The sequence below is a fragment of the Camelus dromedarius genome, chromosome 3 (assembly GCF_036321535.1).
Source record: "Camelus dromedarius isolate mCamDro1 chromosome 3, mCamDro1.pat, whole genome shotgun sequence".
Taxonomy (NCBI): domain Eukaryota; kingdom Metazoa; phylum Chordata; class Mammalia; order Artiodactyla; family Camelidae; genus Camelus; species Camelus dromedarius.
The window spans coordinates 111,527,867-111,547,394 of NC_087438.1; the positions used below are offsets into that span (position 1 = coordinate 111,527,867).

Consider the following 19,528-nt stretch of genomic DNA (forward strand, 5'->3'; position numbering starts at 1 on the left):
CTCGCATGAAACCAAAAACCCCTATCACCAGTCCACGGGCTAGTCACGCAGCACCAAGAAATGCTAAGCTTCCGTCATCGGCTTTTCTGGAAGTTCAGGCCTACAACAATAAGCGTGAACTAGTCTGTTTTCTCAACACATCCTTGCCTTCTGGAGCCCTCTGCCCCGAGCATTTACTTCAAGGGCTTCTGAAGACTCACCTTTGGGGCAGGTGCTGCCAGGGGCCGGGGCTGCTGAGGGCCGGAGGCAGGAGGCTGCAGGATGGAGGCGCCACCGGCTCTGGGGAGGCTCTTGCGGCCTGGCACCGGGTTAGCTGGGAGCGCCTTCTGGGGCGGCCGAGGCCTGGAGAAATCCTGAGGAGAGAGCCACAATCCTCATGCAAAGGCCAGAAGGGCCTGCTTGAAAGAAAACGTTCCCAGTATTTTATGGGTCGAAGTCAGATGAGAAAAGGGATATACTATTTTAAAAGAATGGTCCCATTTAAAAAGAACTTGTGTGCATGTGTGTTTACAAGCTCAGGTAAAAGCCTTTGTGGAGAGCAAGATGGCAGCAATCTGTGAAAATCAGAAATGATCATTCTCTGACCTAAAACATGATTCCACTTCCTATCACCCATGTTAGAGGACTATTTGCACAGGTGCACAAAAGTGAAACTGCAGGGATGTTCCTTGCAGCACTGCTTGTGACAGCAAAAGAAACTATAAATAACCAAAATTTCTACCAATAGACCAACTGCTAAAATTATACAGTGATACACAATGCGGCGTTTAAAAAGAATGAAGTTGGTTGATACGTCCTGAGGTGGAAAGATGCTCAAGAGTCAATGCAAGCCAAAGTACAAGCTGTACAGGATACTTTATGGGAAACAAGCTACTCTCCCCCAACCCTCGTTGTAAGTGCAAAGTTACAGAAGAAAGTCCAGAAGGACAGAGACCAAATTGATAACAGGTCAGAGGTTGGGAGTGGGGTGTATGTGGGGACAGGGGTCGCCCAAGTGAACATTCAATTTTTTTTTTAAACAAGAGTATATATGTGTATTACCTGTGCAAATAAAAATAAAGTTTTAAAAATGAAGAACATTTTCCATGTCAGTTGCCTATGGGTGGCACGGTTCTTTCCTTTGTGCTTCTACGTTACCTTCATATTTTGCCACCTTCCCAATATGGCCTTCCCTGGTGACCTTATTTAAATTACAACACCCCCAAAACACAACCGTACAAAATCTATGGGATGCAGCAAAAGCAATCCTAAGAGGGAAGTTCACAATGATACAGGCCTTCCTAAAAAACAACAAAAATCTCAAATAAACAACCTAAACTACCACCTAAAAGAAGTAGAAAAAGAAGAACAAACAAAACCTAAAGTCAGCAGGAGGGAAATAATAAAGATCAGAGAGGAAATAAAATAGAGATTAAAAAAATAGAAGAAAATCAATAAATATAAAACCTAGTTTTTTAAAAGAATAAACAAAATCCACAAACCTCTGGCCAGGCTCACCAAGGAGAAAAGAGAGAGAGGATCCAAACAAACAAACAAACAAAAAAGAAATGAAAAAGGAGAAATAACGGACACCGCAGAAATACACAAAATCACGAGAGAATACTATGAACAATTATATGCCAACAAACTAGAAGAAATGGACAAGTTTCTAGAAACATACAGCCTACCAAAAATGAATCAAGAAGAAAGAGATCATTTGAACAGAGCAATCACTAGAAGTGAAATAGAATCTGTACTTAAAAAAATTTCCTGCAAACAAAATTCCAGGACCAGATGGCTTCACTGCAGTATTCTAGCAAACATACCAAGACCTTATACCAGTCCTCCTCAAACTTTTCCAAAAGATTGAAAATGAGGGAACACTCCCAAAGTTACTCTATGAAGCCACAATCACCCTGATACCAAAACCAAAAAAAGGTACTACCAAAAAAGAAAATTATAGGCCAATATCTTTGATAAAAATAGATGCAAAAATCCTTAACAAAATATTAGCCAACAGAATCCAACAACACATAAAAAGGATCACACACCACGACCAAGTTAGATTCATCCCAGGGTCACAAGAATGGCTCAACATACGCAAATCAATTAGTGTGATAACCACATCAATAAAAGAAAAGACAAAAACCATGTGATCATCTCAATAGATTCAGAAAAAGCATTTGACAAAATTCAACATCCATCCATGATAAAAACTCTCACCAAAGTGGATACAGAGGAAACATATCTCAGCATAATAAAAGCTATTTAGGACAAACCCACAGCCAACATAATACTCAATGGTGAAAAGCTAAAAACTTTCTCCCTAAAATTTGGAACAAGACAAGGATGCCCACTCTCACCGCTTCTATTCAACACAGTATTGGAAGTCCTAGCCACAGCAGTCAAACAAGAAAAAGAAAAGGGGATCCAAACTGGAAGCGAAGACATAAAACTGTCATTATATGCAGATGACATGATACTGTATACAGAAAACCCTAAAGCCTCCACACAAAAACTACTAGACCAGATAGACGAATTCAGCAAGGTAGCAGGGTACAAGATTAACATACAGAAATCTGTTGTATTTCTTTACACTAATAATGAAATATCAGGAATAGAAAGTAAAAAAAAAAAAAAAATCCCTTTTTAAAATCACATCAAAAAAAGATCAAATACTTAGGAATAAACCTAACCAAGGAGGTGAAAGACTTACATACACTGAGAACTATAAAACACTGATAAATGAAACTGAAGATGATTCAAAGAAATGGAAGATATCCCATGCTCTTAGACTGGAAGAATTAACATTAAAATGCCCATACCACCCAAAGCAATCTACAGATTTTATGTGATCCCTATCAAATTACCCATGATATTTTTTTCAGAGAACTAGAACAAATAATTCTAAAATTTATACAGAATCACAAAAGACCCAGAATTGCCAAAGGAATACTGAAGAAAAAGAACAAAGATGGAAGCATAACCCTCCCAGACTTCAGACAATACTGTAGAGCTACAGTAATCAAAACAGCGTGGTACTGGAACAAAAACAGACATTTGGATCAACGGAACAGGATAGAGAGCCCAGAAATAAACCCACAGAATTCCAGTCAATTAAGCTTTGACAAAGGAGGTAAGAATATACAATGGAGAAAAGACAGCCTCTGCAGCAAGTGGTATTAGGAAAGCCGGACAGCTGCATGTAAATCAATGAAATCGAAACACTCCCTCACACCACACACAAAAATAAACTCAAAGTGGCTTAAAGACAAACATAAGACATGACGCCATAAAACTCCTAGAAGACAACATAGGCAAAACATCCTCTAACATAAATCATAGAAATGTTATCTTAGGTCAGTCTCCTAAGGCAAAAGAAATAAAAGCAAAAATAAACAAATGGGACCTAATCAAACCTATAAGCATTTGTACAGCAAATGAAACCATAAACACAATGAAAAGACAACATATGGACTGGGAGACAATATTTGCAAACAATTTGACTGACAAGGGCTTAATTTCCAAAATATACAAACAGCTCATATAGCTCAGTAACAAAAACAAACAAAAACACAACCCAATCAAAAAATGGGAAATAGACCTAAATAGGCATTTCTCCAAAGAAGACATACAGATGGCCAATGGGCAGGTGCAAAAATGCTCAACACTGTTAATTATCAGAGAAATGCAAATCAAAACTACAATGAGGTATCACCTCACATTGGTCAGAATGGCCATCAACAAAAAGTCTACAAATGATAAATGCTGGAGAAGGTGTGGAGAAAAGGGAACCCTTCCTTCTACACTGTTGATGGGAATGTAGTTTGGTGTAGCCACTATGGAAAACAGTATGGAGTTTCCTCAAAAAACTAAAAATAGAGTTACCATATGATCCAACAATCTGACTTCTGGGCATATATTCAGAGGAAACGCTAATTTGAAAAGCTATATGCACCCCAGTGTTCACAGCAGCACTGTATAATAGCCAAGACATGGAAGCAACCTAAAAGTCCACTGACAGATGAATGAATAAAGAAGATGTGGTATATATACAATGGAATACTACTCAGCCATAAAAAAGAATGAAATAATGCCATTTGCAGCAACATGGATGGACCTGGAGATTGTCATTCTAAGTGAAGTATGCCAGAAAGAGAAAGAAAAATACCATATCATATCACTCATATGTGGAATCTAAAAAATGATACAAATGAACTTCCTTACAAAACAGCAACAGACTCAAAGACACAGAAAATAAATTTATGGTTATCAAAGGGGAGAGTGCAGTGGGGGGGAAGGATAAATTAGGAGTTTGAGATTAATACTATATATGAAATAAGTAAACAACAAGGACCTACTATATAGCATAGGGAACTATATTCAATATCTTGTAATAACCTATAATGGAAAAGAATCTGAAAAAGTTATAGACATGCAAACACACATATAGGTATAGCTGAATCACTTTACTGTACACCAGAATCTAACACAACACTGTAAACCAACTATACTTCAATTAAAAAAAAAATTACAACACGCTCCTAACACTCACCATTCCCAGGACCCTTATCCTTTTTTGGTGTGTATCACTTATCCCCACTCTACCATGTTATACAACTTAAATTTTTTTTTTTTAATTTTCTGCCTCTCCACCCTCCACTAGGCCAGAAACAGGGGCAGGGGTGCTTTTCTGTTTGTTTCACTCATACAGCTCAAGCTTCCAGAACAGTGTCTAGTATACAGTCAGCACTCAACACGTATCAGTTGAATAAATAATAAAATTTTGTACTTGTCAAAAAATTTTAAATAACTATATATTTCTTCTGTGATCAAAAACAATTTAAGGGGCAAAGAATGAACCGGGCCACCACCCACAGATCCCCAAGCTGGTGGTGTGCGAGGGAGAAGCCAGCTCCCCAGGTGGGGGTCCCAGTGCCTGCTGTCCTTGAGTGCTGCCCTTCTCGAGAAGGCCACTAGCACGCTTAAAAATGGCTAAAAAGCAAGCACGGGGAGAGGGTGGGAGTAAATCAGATTTTCTGAAACAAGCTCCTCGGCCAGCAGAAAACTGAGAGCAGAAATTAAAATGAGCAGCAGATTCTTGTGACTAAAAAGCCACGTTCTCCAGCCCTGTCCCTTCCACGAAGGACAATGCGATCCCACACCCTTCCAGCCCAGACAGCTGCCAAATCACTATGGCTGCTGGAGGCCAGGACCGAGACCTTCTAGGGGAAGTGGCAGCTGGGCGCAGATGGCAGGTTGCAGTGGGGAAATGCCGTGCTCCCTCCCCTGCCCGCTGTGCGACATGAGCAGGGTGTGTGTGTGTGTGTGTGTGTGTGTGTGTGTGTGTGTGTGCGCGCGCGCACGCACGTGCACATGGAGTGAGTGGGATCTGGGCAGAAGCCTCATCGTCATGGCAGCACTGGGCCTCCCAGAGCAGGGTCCTGCCACAGGCCCCGTCTGCTATGACTCAGCTGGGCTCTGCCAGGGGCCTCCCCCAGCACCGTTTTCCAGAGGCAGATAGTCCCTGCACCGCTCAGGCCCACTGCTCCCATCCTTGGGGGGGTGGCACCTCCATCATCGGGCTGCACAAACCAGACCCCAAGCAGGTATGTGGGGGGGTGTCATTCCCTGCCAACCCTCATTGGCAGCTATTCCTAAGTCCTGTCTCTATTCTCCACATCCCTCATCGGCTTCACCCCATCACCATTGCCATCCCCTTCTCCAAGCTACCATCCCCTCTCCTCTGGACACCGTTTAAACCTGCAAACTAGTATTGTCTGTGCACCTAGTCTCCTCCCCCTCCCATCACATTGCTGCTGGAGTGAGCCTTTCATTTTTTGAAAGCTTCTTTTTTTTAAACTGACCTTTAAATACATACATACATACATACATACATATATATATATATATATATATATATATATATATGTGATAAATGTAAATACACAACCAGATGATTTATCAGAGTGAACAGACTTATGTGATCCCCACCGTGGTTTGAAAAATAGAAGGTTAACAGCTCCAGAAACACCTCTGGGCCCCTCTCAGGCACTGCACCTCCCTCCAGCCTAGGTAGCCCAAAGCGACACCCTTGTAGATGGCAAATTTGATCACGTCTCCCATGCCCCACCACTGCCCCGTTCCCATCGAATGCAGACCAAAGTCCTGATCAAGGCCTTCAGCACAGTCTGGCCCCTCCTGGCTCTCCAGCCTCATCTCATAGTTCTTTGGGCCCCAGAAAAATGGGCCTTGAAGTTCCTTCCACCTTTGGGCTCTCTCTGTCACAAAACCTCCCACCACCAGGTCCCAGGACCCAGAAAGCCCTTTCCTCTCCTGCTCATCCTTCATGTCTCAGCTCAAATGTCACCTCCTCAGGGAAGCCTTCTCAGACTTCCCAGACTGGGTCAAGTTCCCCTCAGAGCAGCTGCCTCCCACTGCCCACCCTTGAGAAACCCCTGTCTGGGCCTGAGGCCCAGGGCCTGATCCCCAGGCTGGGGATCTGTGTTTTGGTGTACCTGCCGCTGGCTGCGTGGCCTTCTGGGCTCTGGACTCCTGCCAGCAGCCACCAGGGAGAGTGGGGTCAGGGCAGGACATGGAGCCTCCAGGGTTTCTCCCCGAAACTGGATTCCACTGCCTTGGTGCTCCCTACTGCAACCTACTGCTCAGCCCCTTGGGGTGAGGCTGACACCACCCTCTTCGAACAAGCCTCCAGGGTGGGATTTTTAGGAACAATGGTCTCAGTGGACTGCTCCCTCCCCCTCCTCCTGTTCTCCCTTCACACCCTCATCTTTGCGTGGCTGCGTCCTCCCCTCTTGATCTTTTTCTCTGCTCTCCCTCTGTTATGGCCTGAACTGTGCCCCCTCCCCCCGTCCATCTGTTGCAGCTCTAACCCCGAGGACCTCAGATGTGTGACTGTCTCAGGAGACAGGGCCTTTAACGAGGTGATTACATTGAAATGAGGCGTCAGAATGGGCCCTAATCCAATCTGATTGGCATCCTTTTAAGAAGAGGAAGTCTGGACACCAGAGAAACACGGGGGCGCACGCGCACAAAAGAAGGACCATTAAGAGGACGCGGGAGAACGCAGTCATCTGCAAGTCCAGGAGAGAGGCTTCAGAAGAAACCAAACCTACTGGACTTGCAGCCTCCAGAACTGTGAGAGAATGGGTTTCTGTTGCTGAAGCGCCGGGCCTGTGGTATCTGTTACAGCCCCAAGGAGACCAGCACGCTCTCCGACTCCTCTCCCTCCTCTGCTTTTCCTGCTCCTTTCCCTTCCTCACTCCCTCTTCTCTCTCTCTTTCCGCGTGGAATTTTCTATCCCATTCCTACCCCAGATAAGGAAAAAAGGGAGAGTAGCAGCTTCACATCATCAGAGAACCAAACACGATGCTCTCAGCTCTGCTAAAGCATGACCCTGCCCCACGTCCCAGGGACCCTCCTAGACCTGGAGCCAAGCGCAGTCCTTAGGGACAGGACAGGATGGACCCTCGTGCAGCCCACTGGAACGTGCCCAACAACAGCAGTCCCCAGAGGAAAATGGGCAAGTCCCCTGCCCCACCTGAGGGGTCACACCCAAAACACACAGGTGGTTCCGGAAGGCACCACGCCTGGCCACCGCCCTGGAAACATCTGTGTCTGTGCTGCAGGAACTTCTGCCAGAAGGCAGAGTTGGAGCCATCAGAGCACAGACATGCTGGGTGAACAGACAGCTGGGCAGGGCGGCTCGGCTTCCAAAGAACACCAGTGGTGGGGGGGACAGCCCAGACCCTTCTCACACCTCCCAGAGGCCCTGCCCCCTGACCTACCCCTCGAAGGAGCAAGGCATCACCGTACACCCTCAGTAAGACTTCTCAAATAGTGGACGATACTGTGAGGTACAATTTGGTGGGATAAGTACTATGGTGAGAGAAGCGTGGGGGCACCAGATTCAGGTGTGGGGGTCAGAGAAGTCTTGGGGGATGTGACGTGTAAGAGGAGGTCTGAGGATGAACAGGAGCTGGCCGTGCAAAGGGAAGAAAGTGTATCTGGCAGCGAAACAGCATTTGCAAACGCCTAGAGGAGAGGAAAAGAGCATGGGGAACTGAAAGAAGTTAATTTGGGGTGGGAGGTGGGTAGTGGTTTGTCATAAAGGAGGCCGACTAGGGAGAAACTCCTCTGTTGTGCACCTCCCCACGCTCACCACCCTCACCCACTGTGTGCCCTGTACTTACCGGAGGGCAGAAAAGGCAGTCAGCCCACGACTCAGCAAGCTCCCTCTTCCCAGCCTCTGTCACTCCTCGTGGCTAACAGCCGAAAAGTAATGCTCCCAAAGCAGGGTTGCTGAGAAGCCGCTTACCTGGGAGAGGATGCACTTTGGTGCAGGGGGCACTGGCCGGCTTGGGGGAGGCCTCCTGGATGATTCCTTCCTCTCTACGGGGGGTCCAGCCCCCGGGGAGCTCCTAGCAGCCTTGCCGAGGTGCGCTGGCAACGGCGCAGGTGGGGACCCTCCATGCAGATAGTCCGGAGGGGGCCGGGGAGGAGGCTGGGAGGGCTTCCGTAGGGTTTCCGGGGTGTTGGTCACCTGTATGCATAAGACAAGGAATGCCTGAGACACAGGAAGCCTCAGTGAACTTAAAAACTCAGGGGTGGCCTCATGTGTCTCACTGGGATGAACAGAGGCCAAGAGGGGACATGCTGACTTGCTAAAAGCCTGGGATCCCACAGGTCAGATGCAACTGTTAGAGTCATTAAGGGATGTCAGAACCAACTGTCTGTCTCTCAAGTCAAGAAAGTGGCTTTTATTACCAATCCCACAGGCCCACAGAAGTGCTTAGGAAAATCCATCTGGGTCCTAAGGACACAGGAGAAGTAGCCAAGTTCATGGTGCAAAGCCCTTACCTTTCGCTTGCCCTGGGGCGTCTGCAGCTTGAACGTTGGGTTAGCATGGCCAGTTCCACTGTTCTGAGACACCCTGAAGGGACAACTAGTAGCAAAGAACAGGGGAGGAATGTTCACTGAGGGTCAGAGCCTGAGTTCCCTCTGACCCAGGCAGGGCCAGTGAGCAGCTAAATCTTCCCCAAGCCTGCTCTGAGGAAGCGGGATTTGTCCCCGAGCTCCAGCTCCCTAGGTGTGGGGATGATGGCCAGTGGAAAACTCCCAAGGAAAGAGAGTTGGCCTCATACAAATCAGCAGGTTCCTCTGCACCTTCTCTTCACCCTTTTGAGACCTTTCTCCCTCAAGGAGACAAGGCTACGACCAGCCATCAACCAATCCCCTTTGAGGCATCGTTCCAGGAGGACCTGAAATTTAAAATTCCCTGTGGAACAAGTGTAATTTAATAGAGGACTCAGAGACCTTACATCTTCAATATTCAAAGCAATGAATCACTAAGGGAAAAAATTACTCTCTGTCTTGAGCTGATGTCCAGCCACCCCTGTGACTCACTGGGGCTAGTCAGTTTCTCTCTGTTGTGCCAGTTTCCTGCCCTTAAAAATGAGGAGCAAATCAATCAAATCAGTTAGATATTTCATTTCATATTCCAGCTTGAGTTGGCTGGGGGCATTCTCCTGAGAGGGATGCTGAAGTGACGACCAGGCTCAGCAGAACATACTTGTCATAAAATTAACTAGTAATGTCTGCCACAGCCGTGGAGCGCGGCAGGAGGGGAGAGGGCAGTGTGCACTGGGCATTTGCCTTCCCTGAATTAGACCCATCACCAACAACTCATTCACCAGCTACTGCTTACAGAAAGCTGCATGATCTGCAGGTGGACCCCAAATCCTTCATGGCAACCGGTCGTACCTGAACTGTTGCCTCAGCTTGGAAGGGAGGGCTAAGGGCTTGAGCTGGCCCAGTCTGTTGTTCTGTTTACAGCAGTGGTACAGCAGCCACAGAACCGCCAGCACAAAGATGGCCGAAAACACTCCGGCTACCACGGGACCAGCACCTGCCAGAAACAGAACCCGAAGGAAAGACTTAGAAGCAGTTCGAGCTTCAGCAGTGGGTTTCAAATAACGCATTCCTGATACTCTTCAGATACTTGATTTGCATTACTTATTTTAACTTAAAAACTATAAAAAAAACCACACACACACATTATGTACCAGTGGAAAGGCCCTAATATTAACCTGAACAGCCAGGTCAACTTGCTTGGCACAGACCTCATAATAAAGCTTCTCTAGCCACTTGTGTGTAATTGAAGAGCATCCCTTTTGAGGCAGAGAGTTCTAGCTCTATTATTATTTACCACTTGTTTTCAGCTTGAATCATGATTTTCCTGAACACAAAGCAACCAACAAAAAAACACTGAGAGATGCAGACTGACCGAAAACTAGAACCTTCACAGATAATCCACAATTTCACACACGGTTTCACCCATCTGCCTCATGTTCTCATGAATTATAAATCTAAATGCACAAAATATATATACACCCAGTGATACACAACTTTTACTTTTTATATATTGAGGTTTCTTCCTTGAAAGGTTTTGCTAAAAAAAAACCACCACCACCACCTCTGCTTTTATCTTTTAAAAGCTTGGAAACCAAAGAGCTAGAATCCCTGAGATTTCCACTAAAAACTGTAACATTTTCTGAGCGTCTGGTTCCCCATTTTAAGCTCTGTTCATCCAAGGGGATCTGAGCCACTACAATGTGCCCTAGGTTCATGATTATTTTTAAGTTGACAAGAAAGGGTAGTTGCCACCACCACTCCTCACAAAACGGAATTATGCAATAACGTATGGTCTGCCTTAATCTCTCTCTCTCTCCCCCCAGTGGAAGGGATAGAGGAAGGGCAACTGAGCTAAGCCCCACACCAGAGTGCTAGCCTTGGCCGCTCCTCCCACTCGCCCCCCTTCTTCTCTGCATCATGCCACCTGTCCCCGCGGTGCCCGCCCCTGGGGCGCCCACCCCTCCTCACAAAGGTGGGCAAGGCCTCACACAGGCACAGGGGCACTCACTCTCGGGGGGCATGGGCCCGCTGTCGACGCTGCCCCCTTGGCCCGGCGTGCTGCAGAAGGGTGGGGCCCAGCCCCGGAAGCAGTGGCAGTTCTGGTTGTTGTTGCACACCTGAAACAAGGGTGGGGCTGAGGCGTCAGCACCCTGGAGAGCGCTGGCCTCCCCCAGGGCCTGCCCCCACGGACACCACCACAGAGGAGCCCCAGAGCCCCGGCCGGCGTACCCCGTGGCCATTGCACTTCTTCCCACAGCCTTCCGTTTCGAAGAAGGAGGTGTTCCTGCACTGCCCCTCGAAGCAAATCTGTAATGAGGAGGAAATCAGTCAGCATGACAGAAGGGGCACTGGTTGGCAATTAGGAGACTGGGTTTTTACACTCAGAACATACGGGACTCAAAGAGGCAGCCCACTTCAGGTTATTACAGTGAAAAACTGAAAACAACCTAAAAAGCCAAGGACAGGATGGTCGTTAACTAAATTCTATTACTTTTGTGATTAGGGAAAAAACAACAAATATTGTATCATTAAACCCTATAATAATATAATGTGTATTATTACATTACATATAGTACATTACTATGTTACTGTATGGTGATTATATGCTAATTACTTCATTGTACATTATATATTAATATGCACGAATACAATACTTAAAAATAATGATTATGGTGACAGCTGTCTACTTAGCGCCAAGTGCTTCATATGTTTTTTATAATGTCATTCTCATAGTCAACTCTGAGACAGCTGCCAATATTTTCCTGAGGCTTCCCTGGCTCCTAGTCTAGTCCATTTCTTAATTCATATGAAAATTAATGAGGACGAAAGAGATAATAGGCCCTTCTAAATGGTTTGCAGGGATTATCTCATTTAATCCTGATAACAGTTCTGTGAGGTGGGCCTCGCTCTTCCTAACACACTTTGTAAAGGAAGCCACTGAGAGGCGGAGAGGTGGGGGAAGTTGGGCTTTGAGCCCAGGCATCCTCCGTCCACAGCTCACACTTCAGTCACTGCCCTCTGCAACCCAGCAGCTGAGTGAGGCCAGAGGAAGGACTCACATGGTTATAGCCGCACTTGGTGCCAGTCATCACCAGGCCTGGGTCCAGCATGTCACCCTCCTCCTCGGGACCTCTGTAGACATGGGTGCCCCGACATCGGATCTGCCTCCCGTTCATGATGATGGTGGTGTCGATGGACACTGCATTGGACTCCAGGGGCCGGGCCTCTGAACTCTGACACTGAATCTTCCCACACTTGGCATCTCTGGGCCCAAGAGAGAAGGAGGGAAGGAGATGGAATCAGAGGCAGGGGTAGAGCTGGGGCACCAAAGAGCTTCAATCTCTCTTGACCAGGACAGCAGGCTTGGATGGGGGAGAGGCAGAAGGGCAATGAGTGTGCTGTAAGGGACTCAGCAGGAAGGACCCCATGTGGACACAGACGAAGGACAGGAAATTAGATCCGTATCCCCAGGCAGATCTAGGCCTCCGAGAGCTGGCCTTGGGAAGTCCTCTTAACTGCAAGGACGACTGCCTGACCTGAGCGACCTGTCCCTATGCTCCTTGCACCCCCATGCACCCAGGTGCTACAGCCAGAAGTCTAGTGTCATCCTTGACTTCCCATAATCCCTCACTCCTAGGTTCAAGCCATTTTCAAGCCGTCAATCCTCCCTTCTATATATCTACCCTCATTCACACCACCATCCTCTCTCACCCGGATGAGAGGAAACTGATCTCCCTGCCTCAAGTCTTGCCCTGTTGGAGTCCTATTTCCAAAATGCTCTCAAGCCAAAGTCCAAACTCCCCTAGCCATTCACTCAAGGCTTCTCATGACCTGGTCCCTGCTTAACTAGCCAGGCTTATTTCTCAACAGCCCCCTCCCCACTGCACCCCAACAGTAGACTTTATCTATATCAAATTGTTATCAGTTCTTCCTACCACCAGTTTTTCTCTACTCCTCTCTCTGCTTGGGAAACATTCCCATGTATCAGCGCCTGCTCAGCTAGGGAATTTCTCCAGATCTCAGCTTATGCATAACTTCCTTGGGGAAACCACCTCAACCCACCAAGACCGGATTGGGTGGCTCTCACCACATTTTCATTATCACATTGTATTGTTGTATGTACTCAGCACGGTATCTGGCACATGGTAAGCCCACAGTAGACAGTGAATGGGTGGGTGGATGGATGGTAAAATGAATGAATGGATGGATGAATGATGGGCTATTCAGATGAGGGTATAATTAGTACCCTGCGGAAATGACACAAGAGGGCTGATCCCCTGCCCTACTGTAAGGAGGTCCCGAAAGGAAGTCTGACCAGCTTTCTAGGAAGCATTGCCATCCACACCCACCTTCTGAGTTCCTTAGGGCTGAATGGTGCATTGTCAAGGGGTCTGGAAGAGATTTATTTAAAGGCCCGGCTCTGGGGCCAGCCAAGCTGCTGAGCTGGGCGGGAGTGAGCACAGAGCGGGAATGGCTTTGCCTCCCTTATCTCTTGGGGTCTGCCCTGCGGTCATCACCTCATGTTGCACTTCTTGTGTTTGCCATTCATGTCCTTCCCACAGTTTCCAAAGGTGTCCCCTGCCACGTTCACCTTCTCGAAGCAGAGATCAGGAGCGGGTCGGGCTCCTGGGTGGGCAAGAAACAGTTATCAGTACACCAGCCAGCCTCAGCAGAAGTCAGAAGCCCCCAGAGGGCAGTGCGAGCCCTAGATAAAATCAGGAGGTTAAGAAAGTTTGGGGGGGCGGGATATTCAGCCTCTTCTTCCTTTACCCCTATCAGTTATTCCACCTCCACCTTCTCAAGACCTACTCACAGGAAAAGGTTTTACATCAGTTTTTTACACCTTATCAGGTTCTATCTGTGGGAGGTTTGTGTGCTAAGCCTTCTCTCTAATAAAGAAGCCCTGTCGCATTTCAGGTTTTCTGAAATAGGTAATGCCTGTGTGCAAAATTTTCAATAAAGCATGTCTTCAGATTTCCTCTAACTGCTCATTCCAGTTCCTACTTCCCTACAACCTGGAGAAGCAACCGTAATTGACAGTGTATGTTCTAAAGATAATTTCATTTCTTCCTTCTAGACACAATTCTTGGGTATCTTCCAGAGATAATCTATCCAATAAAAAGTGACAGCAGATTCTAGCCACTGGTCTGCATTTTGCATTTGCCAATTTATCACAGGAGATGATTTTATTTTTCATTCAGTACATACAGAGCTGCCTCCTTTTATTCAGCTGCATAGTGTCCCAATGTATGGATGTACCAGAATTACTTTAATCGGTCCCTACTGAAGGATTTATAGGCTATTACTGGTATCACTAACAATGCTGCGATAAATATCTTTGTAAATCTATCTTCACGTAAATGTCCAAGCACACGAGTAGGGTCCATCGCTACGTAGTAGAGCAGATGGGTCCAATGACAAGTGCACTTGCAGTTCTGATAGCTCCAAACTGCTTTCCACAGGGGTTGCACCCATCTGTTTCTCCACACTCCACACAACACTGCATTATTATTGTTCTTGTTGTTATAGTATTATTACCATTACATTATATTAATTCTCCAGTCTCTGCCAATATAATATACGAAGAAATCCCATCTCACAGTAGTTATAGTTTGCTCACAGCTTAAGGGCCATTTGCATTTCCTTTTCTGTCTCCATCCCCTGCCTATTTTTGTTGGATTATTCTTATCCATTCACCCACTCTGAGAATTTAAAGCATCAAGGAACTGGGAAGAACACTGTCTACTGCCTCCCCCTGAAAAATCTACCCTGAGTCAAGGAGATGAAGAAAGGTAGTATCTGGAGATGCTGTTTTGAAGCCAGGATCTAAGCTACCCTGAGTGCCTGAACAGGGAGGCAGGATGGGAGGCAGGGGGCAGGAGGAGGGTCATTCCCTACCAGGGGAGCCTTACCAGGACCCCATAGCTGCTGGCACTGCTCCTGGTAGGTGAGGCACATGCCATTGTAGCAGTAGGCCTGGCCGCCCTCGCAGGGTGTGCCGTCCATCTGGTAGAAGTTGGTGGGGCAATGGGGGGACTTGCCCGTACAGAACTCTGGGAGGTCGCACTGCCGTGCCTGCTCACGGCACAGCGTGCCGGGGGCTAGCAGCTAAGTCGAGGAACGAGAGGGAAAAAAAGTCAGTCTCCCATCTGCCTTCAACCCTCCCAGCAAGAGTCCACGAGCATCACTCTTGTGGAACTGAACTTCCTGTTACCATTATTTCAGAGTGCTTTTTACATAACCTCATTAGCTCAAACCACCATCAATCTTCTGATATGAATAGTGACTTGGGGTTTCAAGATGTTTTCACAAAGATGAACTCTTCACAGTCTTAAGAAGTAGGTAAGAAATAATATTTATGCAACAACTTAGTTTCCTACATGCTTTAGTAATATGGCCTGCCCACTCAAGTGCCCAGTACAAGTGTCACTTCTTTTAGTCTTCATGACAGTCCTATGTAATAGAATTATCCCTACTTTACAGGCGATGGAACCTGAGGCAGAAGAGGGTAAGAAATGTCTCCAAAGTCTCATGGTTTGAAAGTGGCTGAAGAGCCAGGCCCACTAATATACTCGTACAGATAGACATACACATGCAAACTAGTATTTATACATCTTCACATTTACAAAGCACTCTAGCAATAATACATCCCCATTACTGAGCCAAGCACCAGGCTAAGAGTGTTACACCTACTCCTCTCATGAGATCCTCGCAGTATCCATGAGACAGGTACTGCCACCTGCCTCAGTCTGCAGATGAAACTACCTGACCAATCGCACACCTTGGGCAACTGGTAAAGGCTGAGTTTCCACTTGAGTCCTCCAGCCTCCCTGGGTGCTCAGTGTTATTAGTGCTCCTCCCCTCTTACAGATAAAGAACCCAGGCTCAGATGGGTAACAGGCTGCCCCAAATCACACACCAGGGCTTGAACTGAAGGTCTCACACTCCAAGCCTATCCTTCCCCACACACTTCTCTCCAGGGACTCCTTTCCAAGACCCAAGCTGAAATCCTGGCACTGAGATGGGCGTTCTCCACACTCATTCTCAGGCCTTAGCCCAAGACTTGGAGGACCTGACCCAGCCCAGTCTCCCTGGGGACTGCTGGGTCCATCCCAGAGTCAAACCAGACTGCATGCAAGTTCCCCTGGGCCAGGCAAGGAGAGCTACGTCTGAGAATGGTACCCCTCCCGGCTCCTGGGTGACTCCACACCAGGACTGTGACTATCTCTCCCAGGAGAGAAGGCGAGAAGGGGCTGGCTCAGCAGCTTGCCGGAAGCACGGAGCCTCAGTGCAAGGGTGGCTGTGGGCCACATGTGGAGGAGGAAGCCGCAGGACGCAGCCCTCCACCCGAGAGCAGGATGCAGAAGAGGAGGACCCACCCTGGAGCTGGCCTGCCTGGGTTCAAATCCCAGCTCCCTAAGTAGCAGCGGGACCTGTGTTCATGTACCCGTAAGTCAGGATAATAGCCCTCTCATGGGGTTGCTAGAAGGCATGTTCTAATAAAGCACCGGAACAGTATCCAGAATGTAATAAGCACTCAGCAAGTGGTAGGTGGAAGCATAGTCCCCAGTCCTACCCGAAGCTTGGGGCCAGATGGGCCTCAGACTTCAGATTTAGAAAGCAGACATCACACAGATGTACACACATATGTGTATATATATATACATACATACACATTACATATGTATGTTACATAACCCCCCCAGCAAGTCCTAGGATTATACTTTATAATCAAGCACATTAAAATGTCTGCAATGAAATATAACATTCACTATAGGTGTGATTTCCTTTAACAGACTATAATTAGTCTCAGATCAATTCAGGTCAAACTTTGCCAGCAAATGAGTTAAAAAAAATGTTTGCTTTTTGAACTTTCTGAAATTTCACAATCGTAGATAAGAGAGTGCAGGCCTACAGTAATATGAGTAGTGAAAGTAGTAATGTCTTTCCCATCAAATGTTAAGAGTGTTGGCTCCAGAGTCAGGGAAACCTGGGTTAGCCCCTTACTGGCTGTGAGATCCCGGAGAAGGCACTTATCCCCTCTGAGCCCGTCTCCTCATCTTAACTGAGGATATTAATGTACATTTCCGGGAGCTCTCATAAGGATTGAGTAAGATAACATATACAAAATTCTCTAACTAATGAGCAAGTAATCCATTAGTGTTAATCAAAATTGTAATGATGATTAGCATGAGCTCCAAATAAAATCAAGCCAACTCTCTCTGGGCACATTTTTTTTTAATCTCCCGTCTTCCAGGAGGCACACACAGCCCTCGGATTATTCGACCTCAGTGAGGCTGGTATAGAATATGTACACTTTGTTCAAGGGGCCTTTCCAGCCTCATGGTTCTGAAACTTTGATGCCATCACTCCCCCAGGATAGAGGCTGAATCCTGGCCATCACCCCACAGCAGCGCCTTGGACTGTCAGGTCAGAACCCTGGGCAGGGGGAAAGGGCCACTTACCTTACAGTGATGACAGCAGGAGCCGTGGGCACACTCCGCCCCCTCTCTCAGGGTGCAGTTAGAGGCATTGCAGCAGGGGTTATCACATTCCTGCAGGGGCAGCGGGAGGGGGCGTGAGCCTCTGGGCAGCAGGGCAGGAGACAGGAGACTAGGCAGGGTGAGGGCCTTTCCCCCCTACCCTGCCCCACATGCCCCTGGAGCCCCAGCTCCCCGGGAAGTCTTTACCAAAACCCCCTTACAGCTTTATCAGTAAGGTAATGTGTACATACTGCAGAAAACACACACATGCACCATCATCGGTAACACACAGCTTAGGCACAACTGCATTTTGATTGTGGCTGTCCCTCTAGGCATTTTTCCTTTACACCTATACAGACACATACTTGTTTTACAGAATCATAGTGTCCATACTGCTTTTTGACTTAATACGATATGCTCATTTCTCTTTGTAATCATGAATTCCTCTGAAACATGATTCTCAGCATAGTATTACATTACAGGGAAATTCTGGGATCTGCTTTTCTCATTCCCAGCAGAACACCCAGAGACTGTCTTGTACTGCTGCCCTCCCTGCCCCCCACACTCCCAAGCCTTATTATCCCACAGAAAGAGGCTGTCGGGAGTAAGGGAATGCTAGAACAATCTGTGAACAGTCGGATTATGTCAGCTCCCAGGCCTGCTTCCCCAGGCTTCTCTCACCATCTCTAGCTCCTCCTCAACCCTCACCGGCCTGGACCTTTCTCTAGGGGCTCCATGCTCTCCTCTCTTCCTTCCTGCCTTGCTGACACATAGCATGAGATTTAAAAAGGTGATGAGATGCCCCGTGACTCAGAGCATCCTTATCACACTCCTACTCTGGTCACAGGCCCACCAATAAAGCACTTCTGGACAACGTGCTGGCTCCAAGCCTGGGCCCAGCCCAGCAGGCGTCCCAGGCAAGATGCTGCCCATTTCACACAAGGGGAAACCGCGGCTCAGACAAGCCCAGGGGCTGGTGGAGCCACACACCTGCCAAGGGTGGGAGCTGAACTCAAGCCATGTCTGCCTGGGGCCCACCCCATGGTCCTCATGCACATCTTAACCATCACTGTCCAGGTCTGGCATGTTGGAGAGACACATGCCACCGCCGGACCAGAGATACTCATCCACCTGTCTGCCCCTCCGAGCAGGAACAAGAGAACTTTCTCTCCATGAATCTCCCACCGCCCTGGGCTCCAGGCAGACCCGTGTCCCTTCCCCTCTGACACACCACGTCTCCTCCCACCTCAAGGCGTGCCTTCCCTCCTGCGCTCCTGGCTAGCGCCTAGCTGAGCCTTCGGATGTGGGGTCTGAGCTCACACTCCCACTTGATGAGGGCAGCTCCCCTCACAGCACGTACACTCCTAGCGTCATGTCATTGGCCCTCCTAGCCCTTACCACAATTCTGTTTATACATTTTTGCAATTATTTGGTCAATGTATGTTTCCCCCACTGGACTCTACACTTCTTAAGGACAGGGATCACATCTATTTTTGCTAACTATCCATTTTCTTATCCCTGGCACACGACATAGAACTGCATACTCAATAAATACTTGTTGAATGAGAAGCTGTTCTGAATATATGTCGAGTGGCCAAGCCCACTCACAGGCTGCTCCTCAAGCCCACTGGGCCCTCCGTGATGACACAACTCTCTGCTTTCTCAAGGGCCTGGGATGATCTCTCTGAACTCATGGTGGTGGGGGTGGTGAGCATTTAACTAGTTCTTGTTTTATTATGAAAGTGATGTGCTGGTATTAAAAAGGAAAATCAAACCATACAGAAGGAGATAAAAGTCTTTTCTCACACATACAGATCCTCAGTCTCACCCTCATAGTTTACTACAAACACACACAGAATACTCATATATCTCCCACAAATTGCTTTACATATTTTAACAATCGTATTTTCATCCTTCAAAAATGGATATGAAACTAACCAGTTCTGCTTTCTGCAGAACAACAAGCATCCGTTAGAAATGACAACGCTGTGCTGTGTATGCCCACCATGCTCATTCTGAAGATCAGAAGGAAGGAAGGAGCTTGCACACCAACAGGCCTGCTCCTTCTTCCTCCTAGAAGCCGCTTCAGACTTGACAGGACTTCCTACAACCCCTTCCAATCATCTCTTCTC

General features: G+C 47.3%; 1 protein-coding gene across 3 annotated transcripts in view; it reads right to left on the bottom strand.

The window, feature by feature from the left end:
- ADAM19 (ADAM metallopeptidase domain 19) overlaps positions 1 to 19,528 on the bottom strand; it is an 81,236-nt gene that overhangs the window by 4,105 nt on the left and 57,603 nt on the right. For all 3 annotated transcript variants that reach the window (XM_031449413.2, XM_064484493.1, XM_064484494.1), the window contains 10 exons: positions 17,379 to 17,468; positions 14,826 to 15,021; positions 13,431 to 13,539; positions 11,973 to 12,177; positions 11,143 to 11,220; positions 10,922 to 11,030; positions 9,763 to 9,907; positions 8,860 to 8,944; positions 8,318 to 8,542; positions 201 to 353 (listed from right to left, as the gene is read on the bottom strand). In XM_031449413.2, coding sequence (XP_031305273.2) covers positions 201 to 353; positions 8,318 to 8,542; positions 8,860 to 8,944; positions 9,763 to 9,907; positions 10,922 to 11,030; positions 11,143 to 11,220; positions 11,973 to 12,177; positions 13,431 to 13,539; positions 14,826 to 15,021; positions 17,379 to 17,468 — 1,395 coding nt within the window. The remainder of the gene's footprint in view (positions 1 to 200; positions 354 to 8,317; positions 8,543 to 8,859; positions 8,945 to 9,762; positions 9,908 to 10,921; positions 11,031 to 11,142; positions 11,221 to 11,972; positions 12,178 to 13,430; positions 13,540 to 14,825; positions 15,022 to 17,378; positions 17,469 to 19,528) is intronic.